The sequence below is a fragment of the Adelges cooleyi genome, unplaced genomic scaffold, assembly GCF_023614345.1.
Source record: "Adelges cooleyi isolate 19-005CV unplaced genomic scaffold, UGA_ACOO_1.1 ACOO_flye_CR_arks_rails_tigmint_CR_PRNA_33, whole genome shotgun sequence".
NCBI lineage: Eukaryota > Metazoa > Arthropoda > Insecta > Hemiptera > Adelgidae > Adelges > Adelges cooleyi.
Genome location: NW_026096002.1, coordinates 481,227 through 494,456, shown reverse-complemented (window position 1 = coordinate 494,456; position 13,230 = coordinate 481,227). Strand labels below are relative to the sequence as shown.

General features: G+C 39.4%; 1 protein-coding gene across 1 annotated transcript in view; it reads right to left on the bottom strand.

Annotated features, from left to right (window-relative positions):
• Nucleotides 1–1,052: 1,052 nt before the first annotated feature.
• LOC126839996 (protein inscuteable homolog) overlaps nucleotides 1,053–13,230 on the bottom strand; it is a 43,135-nt gene continuing 30,957 nt past the window's right edge. Inside the window, exons 3-10 of the mRNA XM_050575471.1 lie at nucleotides 4,888–5,794; nucleotides 4,070–4,285; nucleotides 3,742–4,006; nucleotides 3,431–3,670; nucleotides 3,193–3,364; nucleotides 2,764–3,121; nucleotides 1,952–2,075; nucleotides 1,053–1,803 (exon numbers count right to left, since the gene is read on the bottom strand). Of these exons, the coding sequence (XP_050431428.1) occupies nucleotides 1,672–1,803; nucleotides 1,952–2,075; nucleotides 2,764–3,121; nucleotides 3,193–3,364; nucleotides 3,431–3,670; nucleotides 3,742–4,006; nucleotides 4,070–4,285; nucleotides 4,888–5,765 (2,385 nt within the window). The 5' untranslated portion in view covers nucleotides 5,766–5,794 and the 3' untranslated portion in view covers nucleotides 1,053–1,671. The remainder of the gene's footprint in view (nucleotides 1,804–1,951; nucleotides 2,076–2,763; nucleotides 3,122–3,192; nucleotides 3,365–3,430; nucleotides 3,671–3,741; nucleotides 4,007–4,069; nucleotides 4,286–4,887; nucleotides 5,795–13,230) is intronic.

Genomic DNA, 13,230 nt, shown 5'->3' with positions numbered 1-13,230 from the left:
TTGTGAAAATATTTTGATAACGCGGTAAACTGATAAGAGCCCGGTATTGTACGGTAGTTTTATCGCGACAGTGTCGCCAACTTGATTTTTATTATCCGCGAATTATCGCGGCAAAATATTATGTTCAACTGTGATGCGGAAAGCGGAAAGGTACCTCTTTTGTAGTAATTTTCCATTAATATTGAGTTGCCGATATATTCTCAATATTGACAAAATTCTATAACCGGTAAAGGTTTTGTAGATAAAACAATGACTTAGTTATTGCACTTTGTAGTCGACTACCGGATATGTTCGTTTGATCCGTTTATACTAACTACCAACTAGTAATTTACAAGGTGTTCAATTAATACTTGTGTCTACTCCTCGCATTAGTAACTCATAAAACATAAATAAAACGATAATGTACCTACCTAATATGTACGTCAACACCGAATAATGCCCGTCTCATTTTCGATCAATTTTACACAAGAACAAAAAACACGGTTACAATATTTTATTACATTTTGTGACATTATTATCTTGTCATTAATTATTCGATAGCTGTGTTATATTATATAATTTTAAGTTTATCGTAAATCCGAGCACTCCAATCGAGTCCGTGCAAAATTTCCAATAAAACAGTGTTGCCAACTCAATTGGGCAACCAAAAAAAAATAGATATTCGGTTTAGCCGCCAACGTGGTGACCGTTTTAATTGTTTAATTGATACAACGTTAGTGTTTTAACCAAATACAACACGATTAGTTTAATTTTTGCCACCTTTAAGATACTTTTTCAATGGTTTGACAAAACCACTAATCGTAGGATGTTCTTATTCTTAGTTTGTACTCAAATCATTCATACACTTGTATAATATGTTTATTAAATATCAACACCGAGTACAATTTGATTTGGCACACACTGCGACACGGTAAAATTCGTTTAAAATATATTAAGTAAATAAAAAAAAAGTAATAATACACAAATAGTTATAATATATATATATATTTATAAATTGATTACAAAAAAAAAAAAACAAACAAAAGAAACGCGTTAGCGATAATAAATGGTAATATTTAAATCAGCAAAAAAACGTTGATTAATACTAATGATTATTACAATAATTAATTTTATCGTTATTATTGAGCAAGTTTAACCGAGCGGACAACGCTTAATAATAATTAGGAAACATTTTTTTTTTTTTTTTTTATATAGGCAATCCTAAACACATCAGGTTTGTATAAGGTAGCAGTCGATAAAATATATAAATACCTAATTATATATAAAAAAAAAAAAAAATGAAAAATATTACAGAGTCACTCTGGCTAATGCGGCTTCTTAACTCAATGTGTACACGAATGATAATATTATCCAACTGTAAAAAGTTTGAATTTAATTTTATAAAAATATATGATATACATCTAATAGTTTAATATACATTAACGTTGGCACTTAACACGAGCGTAGTAATTATAATATCATACTTGGACTAGATAAAAAAAAATATATATTTATAGTTATAATACTCAAAAATATCATGTAGATTATTTTCTACATGAACGAACACATCCTTAAGTGTAACAATCCTCTAAATATGTAATAATATTTTCTATGTACGTTCGGGGGGAGCAGGTTTGGCGATACAACATAGAGGTACATTTTTGATTTGCTTTTGCCATTGTATCATACTACTTAAACGTAGCTCTCTTGTTTCGACGAGTACAAAAGAAACGAGTCCAACAGTCTTGGCTCCACCAGCTCGGCGGCGTCGTACTGGTTTATCACTTCTTTTCCACAGTTGGCAGCAAGTTTCCTCAGCGAAGCCTGAAAAACGGCATAACAGTGTTGCTTTAACGCTTAAGATGTTAAGAAACGAGTCGGGGGGGGGGGAGAAGATTTAGTGGGAATAGCAGGGCACAGCAGCTAAATTCGGGAAATAGATGGATGGATAGAGATTCCTGTACACACTTACCAGACAAGCCACTAGGACTCCATCGCTGTGATTGCGCTCGCGTTCTTCTTTGCACAACCTCACCAAACGGTTGACCCCTTCCAACTCGACCACTTGTTTCGACACTTGGACGTCGCTGCACAATCTGTGTGCACATTTTATGGAATATACGTTAAAAAAACGTGAGTCATGTTAGTAAGACTTAATAAATAATACACGGTGTCCCGAAAAGAAAGCTCGAACGAAAGAGTCTAGACACATCTCTAGTGGCAGTCGTTCGAAACTTGACACGCCCCTATTTCATTCAAGCCCAAACCAGAGCCTTGACAACCTACGGCCGTTTGAAACCCCACCATTCGGGATGCTCCGTGGGTACACAATAAATGGTATTCATTATTTTTTTTAATTTAAAAATTATTTCAAATAGAACTCGTATCTCGTTAAAAAAAATTCTTGTGAAAAAACTAATAGCAGATTTGAAATCGGGAGAACAAATCCTGTTGAATTGATATGTAACATGATTTTTTGGTATCTGCCCGCACTTGCGTCCACCGAGTGGCCACCGAGTGGCCGGCGTGTGACCAAAACCAACATACGGCATGTGACATATCAATTCAACAAGATTTTTTCTCTCGATTTCAAATCTGAAATTATTTTTTTTCGTAAGACCATTTTTTTTATGAGACACGAGTTCTATTTTAAATAATTTTTTAATTTGAAAAAAATCAATACCATTTATTGTGTACCCACGAAGCACGCTGAATGTTGTCTCGTTTGAAGCTCGGTAGAACCTTTCGTTACACGTCTGTATATTCTGTGCATCTTTTCTGTACCTGGACAAGGCTATGGCGGTCTTGTGCTGAAGCCTTTCGGCGGCCAATATCTCGGGAACGCGTTGCAGCGGCGAGTGCCTGACTTGCAGGAAGCACAGCAACGCCACGACCGCGTGGTTTTCGGCCATATGAGGCCAAGTCTCGGGCACAGCCGCCATGTTGGCCAACAGCGTGGCCGTCTGCTCCTGTAGGAACACCGAAGCACGCGTGCCACACTTCCGGACGGCTTCGATCAGCGACCCGGCCGTGCCCATGTTCAAGATGGTCCAGACGGCGCTCGTCTCCATGATGGTTATGTTGGCGAGGGCCGCGGCCGACAGCAGCAGCGTTTCCATGGATTTAGTCGTCTCTATCAGACCTGTAAAATAATAATACCGCACAATTGGATCAATAGCGTTTTCGAGGCGTCGTGTCACTTGTTACTCTTACAGGTCAACGACGAAACGACGGTGTGCAAATGTCCGGTTAGGCCGTCGACCACGTGGTTGTCTTCGATCCAAGGGGCCGTGATCTGAGCCAGTACCGATACGGCGTCGGCGAGCTCTTTTTCCAAACGGTTCTTGCTGCTCAACACGTCGGCTAGGATTTCCACGCCACCGGCCTGCGGTTTTAGAGTCGAGTGTTATGTATATTATTTTAATTGTCAGTCGTGAACACCTTTACATACCTTTTCGAATTGCCTGACGCTGTCGGCCGAGCAGCAGACCATGGCTAACGTGCGCATAGCTGCTGACCTGACCGTGCCGGACGCGGCCTCTATGCAGACGGTCAACAGCGCCCGGATCCCGTTGCATTTGGTCACCAGACTGCCCAGGTGAACGCTGTCCAACCCCAGACTGTTGATACTGGACATGGCTTTGACGAGCTCCACGTCGGTGCTCGGTTCTTCCAGGATGTCTATCAAGTGCTGTCGCGGAACAAACATTGGTAAGTATTTGTAAGTATGTAAAAGGTGTCATGTGGTCGTGTGGTCCTTACCTGCACTTTCTTGGTCAACAGCGCGTCCACGAGCTCGCTGAATATTTGCCCCAGAGCCGACACGTCGTTCAAGATGATTTTCCTGTTTCCAAGACGGCGGTTGGCGTGGATCCGCAGTCTCTCGGTCACGTCCACCAAGTCCATGCACAACTCCTGTCCTTGTCCCGACAGCTCGTTTTCGTGATCGCACACAAAGTCCAACAGCAGCGTGGTCAACATCAGCACGGACGGACCGAAGCTGTCTTGTCGGCAGCAATTCAAATCGCTGTAATGATTAAGACACGTTGAGGACCATTGCCAATAATTGATACACCCTGCGACGACGTACCTGTAGACTTTTTTGAATTCGTCGGATATGATTTTGGTACGTTGGTAAAGTTCTCGCACTACTTCCGAGTCCGTGCAAATGAACGTGGACAGGCGACAAGCGTCTTCTGACGGTGCTATGGATTTCGATTGCAAAGCGGTCATGCATTCGGGTTCGCATCTAAATCTCAATTCGTTCAGCCATTGGCCGACCGGCACTTCGTTTTCGCGATTCACTCTGAAACATGACAGCAGTACAGTTACGATAAGCACACAATTTTGTCTGAATTTTTGGTCTAAAATAAACCAAAATGGCTTTTACTCGTAGAAAAAATTATTTAAATTAAAGTGAATACCTCGAAGCTTATATATAACCGGTAAACTAATTGACACGGTCGAAATTTTTCTTGAATATTGCCTATACAAAACCCCTTAAAAATAGACCGCATGCAACCCCTTAACCGAACTCGAGATGTGACCCAAATACTTTGGGTCTCCAGTTTGGCAATTGTAAAAGTTATGAGTATTTTTGCCGTTATCGTTCGAACTTATCTTAACGTTAGAGGTATGTTTTCTGGTTATGCTGTCATCGTTTTGAGGAAGTCTTTTATGTCAACGATTTGATAGTGGTTTTTTTTAATTAACGTTTGCTTACATTATTTTTATTGAGCCACGAATAAATATCAGTCGTACATTGCGTTTGATGAACAATCAAATTTTAGAAATCAAAAGCAGATTAGTTTCCCATTCTACCCTGTTATGGAGATAAGAGGGTGGATCCATCCCCTTCAAACAACTGCTGAATAGAAGAAAATACACAACCTAGGGGTAGTAACCTACCTCGCGTAACTGTCGTTGTGTTGGGTTTTCGGTTTCTTCAGCTGCAGCAATTGTCTCTTGCAATGCAGCCTGGGCGTGCAACATCTGCCTTTGGTCGATTTCGGGGTGGACGTGTGCTCCGGTGTGGCCGGCCTTTCCGCGTCGCTGAGGCCTTCGCCCTCGCCGTCTTCGCTACAGCTGCTGTCCCTCCGCAGCCGATCGACAAACGGCGTGGGCGGTTCGATGATGAGATCGTCGTGCTGGTCGGCGCCGGCCACGACGTTTTCCACCACGGTAACGTTTTCCGACCGGTCGAAATTGCCGTCGAAGCTTTTCGCCGAGCTCGGCGTCGACGGGACATTGCAGCCGGCGGTCGCGCCGTTTTTCGGTAACTCGTCCACGATGAAACACGTCCGGTTCGGCGTGTGAGGCGCCGGCGCCGGTTCTTCCGGTGCGGCCGCCGACCGTTTGGCAGGTTTGAACGGCGAAGCCGCCGCCACGTCGGCGGAGGACGCTTCCGGCTTGAACGTCCGGAACTTCCTGGACAGCTCGCAGGCCGGCAGAAAACAGTTGCAGTGTTCGTGCTGCTGCTGCGCCTGCGGTTCCGCCGGCATCTCGACGAACAGGTGGACGGCCGCCGCGGACGACTCGTCCGCGGTCCGGCGGTCGTGGTCACCGCCGCCGTTGGCTTTGGACGAGCCCAGCGGACTGCTCTCGGAGTCGGAAAACCCAGAGTCCTGCGACTTGTGACTGCCGTTGCTCGGACTGCCCGACGACACCCGTCTGCTCTCCGGCGACGACGACGGCTGCCGGCGCCACGAATGGTGCATGTCGTCGTCGTCGTCGTCCAGGTTGGGCACGAACCAAACCTTACTCCGGGTTCTCTGGAAATCGCCCATGTCTCTGCCTCGCCGTTCGTTCACTCCGTCTGAAACACACGATACGGCTTATGGTTAGGTTAGGTTAGGTTAGGTTAAACATCGAGTAAGAAAATTGAGGCGTTGGAAATGTGGCTGCTATACCGCCGTATCCTAAATATCTCATGGACAGATCGAGTATCCAACGTGTGTGTACTACAAAAGAATGCAAAAGAAAAGGAATTACTGAAGACTATAAAAAACACGGAAATTAGAATACCTGGGTCACATAATGAGAAATAACCAAAGATATGGATTGCTGCAACTTATAATTCAAGGAAAAATAGAAGGCAAGAAAAGTGTTGGTAGACGAAGGATATCTAGGAAAACTGGATTAACAATTGATATTCATCGTTAAAGAAGAGCAATATTAGATATGGTCACGTAACGGATAGGACTTCAAGAAGAGAATTAGTTTACAACATTAGTTAACATCATGGTACAATGGCAATTTATTGGGTAGGACGTATTCTGAAAGGTTTAACAGTGTATATTGATAGTTAGATCAAGCCAAAAGAATGTATTATGTAATATATTATTGACGTTGACATAGATTTGCATGTAAATCAGACAACAACATTTAGTTAATTCAATCTAAAATCCAAATAATTTACATTATTTTCCAAATTTAAATTAGACGGCGTTCTATACATTTTTTAAAAATTATTTATTTTAACCATAGTAATACCGATAAACATTGAGAAACCAAAAATCATCATAAACTCTACCTAGGTTTAATATTACTTATAATCATTTTTTTTTTCAAAAAGTAATTTGTGTTTTATTCATTAGGCACAATTTTTGGTTACATTGGACAAATTTGGGAGTGCTACCGCTATGTTTTTCAAAATGGATGGGCCGGAAAAATCAAAAACGGTCTACATTTAAGAATACTCTAAAGGATAGTCTATGTTTTGAAGACACAGTCCACAAGTTTTCTTTGAGACGTTGGCCCTAATCACTTTTGCGCGTGCAGTTCAATGCCATAAATCATAATATAGGTAGTGTATTCACTGTAAATAATCAAATACTTACAACAATTATATGGCAACGGACTAATTAGCCATTGACGACCCGTCACTAGCTGTCCGTTACTTTTCACTGTACACAATTATTATCCGAATGGAAATTAGTCGATACTTATAAAGTATCAAAGTTAAAAACGCCCACGGGGAATGTGGTGTTACGGGAGTCCATTACACCGCGCCTAATGTGCTGTCCGTCACGGCTCGTGTTGTGCATCAAGGTGTGTATTTATTTTATCTTTGGTATACTTAGGCCGCGTTCGTAACAGACCGTTAATCGCACACTAGTGCACTATAGATATCCGATAACGTGCGTTGTAAAATATACACCTACTTCTCATTTGGAAGGTCGTTATTGCAACGATGACGATGACCACCACAAAGCACGCGACCGGTGTATGACCCTTTTTATCGCAGTAATAACATTATGTGTTTTGAGACGGAGGCGCCTAACTAACGGTCTCGCCGCTACTATCAGCTCTAGACGAATGATATTATTAACCGGGAAGTCTTTATACAATAATGGGTTGACCCACCCGACAAGGCTATTTTAGGTGAAGTTTTAGGTCTTGAAAACTAGACCTAAGGCCGATCTGGAATGTGCCGCCACTTGGTCCACTGAGGAGGGGTGGGTAGACATTTGTTCTTGTTTTCGGTTGTTTTAGGGCTTCATGTCTGAAAGTTAGATCTAAAATCTAATCTAACCTCACCTAACTGGAGCGTTTAGCCGAAAGTCATTATTTCAGTTGTAATAATTATTCATGTAGACCACCCGTGCCGGCTTTATTTTCATTACGGTAAATACTACACAATACCGGTTTAGGGGCTAGCTCTTGTCGCATTAGTTCTTCTATGGATATAAGTCACGTAAAACACGTTCTTAACGCCTTAACACCGTACACAACGTGGACATTGTCTGAGGGAAACTCGGTGATCGGACAAGTGAATTTTCTTCTTCTTTGGACTTCCTCGACCCACAGCGAGAGAGAACTGGACCATTGACCATTGCGTGCGCGCGCTCATTTGTTATAAATATTTCTTATATATAAATATATATATATATATAGCCTACGGACACTACTATAACCGTGACCCGTTTCAAGAAAGTAATAACATCCAAGTGAACTCGATCTCCGACGCGGTGTCACCCTGGCGGTGGTGGTGGTGGTGGTTGGTCTCACAGACGATTGTTATTTAGTCACGGCTATAATATACAGACTAATCTATATGGTTTATATTGTTCGACATTCTATACAACACATTATCGGTCACGCCCGCACAAAATATCCCCGGCGACGACAACAAATAGGACTTAACGTTAACCGGCCTGGCATTATATTGTTTCCACGTCTAGTTTAGGTACCTTAGATAAAAAATACAATCATCTAAGACGTTCATATATTTTCATATCCAATACCGTACGGGGAACCCGTGTAATCGCCTAAAGAATCTAATAATTAGCGGGCAGCATTTTTTTTTTTTTTTACTTTGGTTGAATAATGTGCTTAAAATTGTTTTTTTTTTTGTGTGTTAGGGTGGATACGATTGGGGTAGTTTACCTGTCTCTAATAATTTACTGCCACAGTTGTTCCTTACCGTTAAATCGTTTATAACGTTATAATAAATATATTTTCCAATACTTGTTGACTCTTGATTCACTCAAACAAAGCGACTTGAACATTTACTACGACCAAAGTGTAATTCTTCCTTAATAAAAAAAAAGTTTGACCTCAGATTTTTTTTGAGAAAATTGTATATGTTATAGTTTCATTCTACATCTACCTTTGGTCTAATTATTAGACATTAAGTCCCGACAATTTGCTTGAAAAAGTGAAAAATAAAGAAAACATTTCTATCCTTTATGCTATTTTTATCATTTTTTTCATATAGACATGTCTTATGGCTTGGGGTGATTCTGGAAATAAACCTTAAAAGTATCCACACTTCGTGCAGATACATCAAGTTGCAGGATATAAGGATATAACCATATATATAAGAATAGTCTGAAATCTGATCATTCTAAGCAGCGGTAATTTTGTCAGGCTTTTAGGTGTAAAATAAACCGAAATTGCATTTCACTTTTTACCATTAATTGACATGATATTGTCTTTGGAAAACTCCTCAACAACGGAGCTCGCTTCTGATCCTCTTAATACAATATTATGTGTGCCCATGATGTTTGCCATGTTGTTTGTTCACATAATAACATCATTATCACGTGTATATGTATATATATTTTTTTTTTGTAACAAATACTACAGATATGATTGCGTTGGTATACCTACCGTTAGCCACGGTTAATGTTCATTCATTATATATTATTATTGCGTTGTTACCTTTTGTACAATACTACACAATACCTACACCAATAAGATTAATGGCCGTATTATGGATACTTTAGAGTCTGATAATAATACACTATGTTTCCTACTCGAATAACGCATGTCGAAAATTAAGCGCTATAATAAATATCGTACCACAATAATACCGTGTGCTGTAATAAAATCCAAAATTTACTATTCTGCATTGGACTTACAAAATAAATAATGAAATACACGTGTTGCCCGTACGCACGATTTACATAAATATACACTAATCGTTAAAAATCATATACACGGTGATCGTTTTAACATACTACACTAGTTTACACTTGAAATAATCCCAATTTTGTAATTTATTACAATATTAGCCAGTATTCCGGTTTTTATCGTTTTGCAGTTATTTTCTAAAGCTATATCAACTTGATAGCATATTTTATACATTGAATTGATTGTTTAAATTAAGAATAATTTTCACTGATTTACCATATTTGAATAATTATTTTTGAAGTTATTAAAATAAAATAGAAATTAAGGATGACACGTGGAGTGCGGTTGAGTAGTGAGTGCAGGCAAGGGCATGTGTTGTCCGTGGCAACCAACGGCAGCACAAAAAAGGCACCAACCCAGTTTGAAATGTACACATTTCATGTAAAATTATCTCAGCTTTTTGGAAAAAAATTAGAAAAATTCTCAAATTTTGTGCAACACTAAAAAAACCAACTTTTCAGATTATAAACTCGACCTTGTAGTCTTTCTGTTACTCGAAAAAACAAATCAATATTTTTTTTCAGAAAGCTGAGATTATTTTTCTGGAGAAACTGGTTTTTAGTAAATTTTTTTTTGTTATGGTAAAAATACTTTTTACGACCATGGCCAAAACAATGGAATAAAAATTTGGGAACTTTCTTTTAGACAAAGTTATCTTTAGTTTGATAAAGCTCTAGCAAATAGTAAAAAAAAAAAAGAAGATAATACCATGAATATTGCCTAATATATTGTAATACAACAAAGCTACAAAATAGGGCGTATGAAGAATCATCAGGTACCTATAGTAGCATAGGAAAACTTAGTATTATATTGTATTGAAACACCTACTGTTATTTTTTTCGTCCTTCTTACACCGAAGGGTTACAACTTACCCGCATCAAACCGTTGCCAGAAAAACTGTACCTACATATACTGCGTCGTCTCCGGACGATGATGATAATAATGTTATAATAATAATATGTACATGCACGGCCGTTCACATTGTCCTACCGTTGTGTTTTATACCGATTGGTTACGTACGGTCTGTCGCACTGAAGAAGAAGAAGAAGAAGAACAATAATGTTTTTATACATGCCCGTGGATCGTGGTCATGTTGTATACGTTGTGCATTGCACCGGTACCCGAGACCGTCTAGGAGGTGTGTATAGCTGGTCGGTATACCGGCTAAGATGCTCTCAATAATAATATTATGTACGGGGCGGCACAGCGTGATACCCAAGACTTTTGGGGTCCGTCAGGCCGACCTCTGAGCTCACAAGAGTATTTTCCAATTAGACCACATTATGTGTAGGTATACACGTACAAAGATTCGGTCCAAAACAAAAGAAAAAGCAATCTGTGGCCGATAAAAAAAACGCCAAACAATTTTTTTAATAAACTCTTACCGCGGCGCGCGCACTAGCCTCGGGGCCTGGGTTTTGTATACATAAATTACTATTTATATTGTTCTCCCTTTTGTGCGCCATTAATATATGTATATTATAATATACACAATATGTCCGTGGCACGAGAACACTAGACATGTACACACGCCATATATATATCCAGAAGAAAACCCTCCCGAATTTCGCTTGTAAGTCCGGAGTGACACGAGGCCTAGTACATCAAAGTACACTGTGTAAGAACCTCTTTGTGGGTCATGTGGATAGCAAATTCTATTCAAATATGTCAAATACCAGGACGCATTCTAGTGCAAACCGAAATAGGATGGCAGATCGGCCAGCAAAGAACAGGTCGCAACGAACCAAAACGTACCTCTAATCAAGCCATTAAGTGGCTGGCAAGCAAAATAGATAATATTACAAAACGTGTAGCTCCATGGCCATCATTGCTTTATTAGACCTACCGAGAAAATTCCTAGTTGTATTAACAAGACTCCGTCATTGGTCACCCGCGAATCTCCTACAGTCACCTAATGACAGAATGCCATGTGTAATTTACCATTTTGGGGGGAGGGGGGTTTCCTTGACAAAAGAAAAAGTACAATTGCACATGTCATATGCCCATTATAGATCTGCCTTTGGTTTAATTTTCAGACCTTAAATCCTAAAACTCCACATAAAAAAGGGGAATAAAGAAAAAGGTTCCACCAACATTTCTAAGGAAAGGTTTATGATATTTTTTTCCATTTTTAGGGGTTTATCTCGATTTTGAACGGGGAGGGTGGCACTATTTAAATTTGCTGCACTAATAAATTGGTACAAAAACAATACCTCCTCGGCTCTGCTGACATTGGTACGGTCCAAACGTCCAAGCGCTTGTGGTTTTGTGTGTGTTTATATATTTCACAATAGCTTAATGTACAGACCGATAGGCGCTCTTGTCGGGCGTGGCTTATTCATTACATATTAGGTACAAATAGGTATTTATGGTGTAACGGCAGAGGGGAAATAAAAGGTAGGAAGGTATGTCTGGGTTTATTGCGGATTGTTTCAATCGCTCGGGCTAGCTGTTAGCTAGCCAAGCCGTACCGATAGCCCCGGGGGTACGTTATGGACCGCCGTCGCCTTGTGTTATCTCACAACACGTTTGGTCACTTTCGTTTAGAAATGTGCATTCATTGAACACAAAAACCCAATAGGGATAATGCCGCGCGACACGACCACAGAGATTTATGCGTGTTTACACTACCGGTATTTAACGTCTACTGTTGCCTCCCATCGGCAACCAGCAAGGTCGTTAAACGCTCAAACAATAAACACAGAATACGTATATATATTTTTTTTTCCTTTGGAAAGTTCATGGCGTTTAATTTTTACCAACGAGATGGCATTTTATGCGTACAAAATGAGGCGAAAAATATATTATTGTAGTTTTTAAAAAAGGGGGAAAAAAGCAAAATGTTTATAATAATTTTGCCCGCCTGTCTGGCGAAGATGTCCTCAAGACGTTTCACCGTTTAAGAAACTATAGTAAATATACCCATGACAAATTTCATCTTTAAATCTAATTTGGCAATCTAAGTGTTACAGCGATGACATAAAATACTTATGGGCAAAACAAAACAAAACAAAATTATATAAATAAATTATCGTTACACAATTTGTTACCAGCCGATTGCAATGCATAATTTACAAGAGAGAACATGCTAAATAATTTGTAGACAACTGTGAGATGTAAAAAGGTCTTTGCTTCGCATATTAAACTTTAATGGAAATTAGCCAAACAAGAAGAAATGAAACGTCAATATCGTTCGTTAACCATTTTTCTAAAGAAACGCGGCATGAGTATAATGTCTTCTGTGTTTTAATATGTTTTTAAATTTAATACTTGGAGAATAATTCATATAACCAGAGAGAGATATACCGAAAGGAATTTGTTTTGTATTGCTTCGATTTGGTTTCTATGACTTGACGTCCTTATTTCCAAATAGTTGGAGTCAAGCGTACACAAGATGAGGTCTAATAAAAGCATTAAAATGTAATTAGATCATTAAAATGAAAACAGTTGTACCGAAAACGGAGAGAGATTTTTTTTATAATATGTGAGTTAAACAACAGTTTTTAACCCAATTAATAGTATTAGGATCCAAAAACTTAAGGAAATGACCAGAAAAATTCTAAGCAAACTTTAATAATCTCAAGTGAGTGTGATAAAGAAATGAAAAAAATAATCCTTTCGTTGTACAGTGTTATCAAAGATCAGCTGTAACGTTATCGCCATCAACCATCATTAATCGATTACCTGTTATCAGTATTTCTTATCAGTTTACGTTATTATTGTAAATAGCGTGTACGATATTTTCGACACTATAATTTGGCCTTATCGCATTATAAGTTTAAGCCAATCAAAAATCTATTGTTTCACCACGAAGTGCACTACTAAATGGTTTCG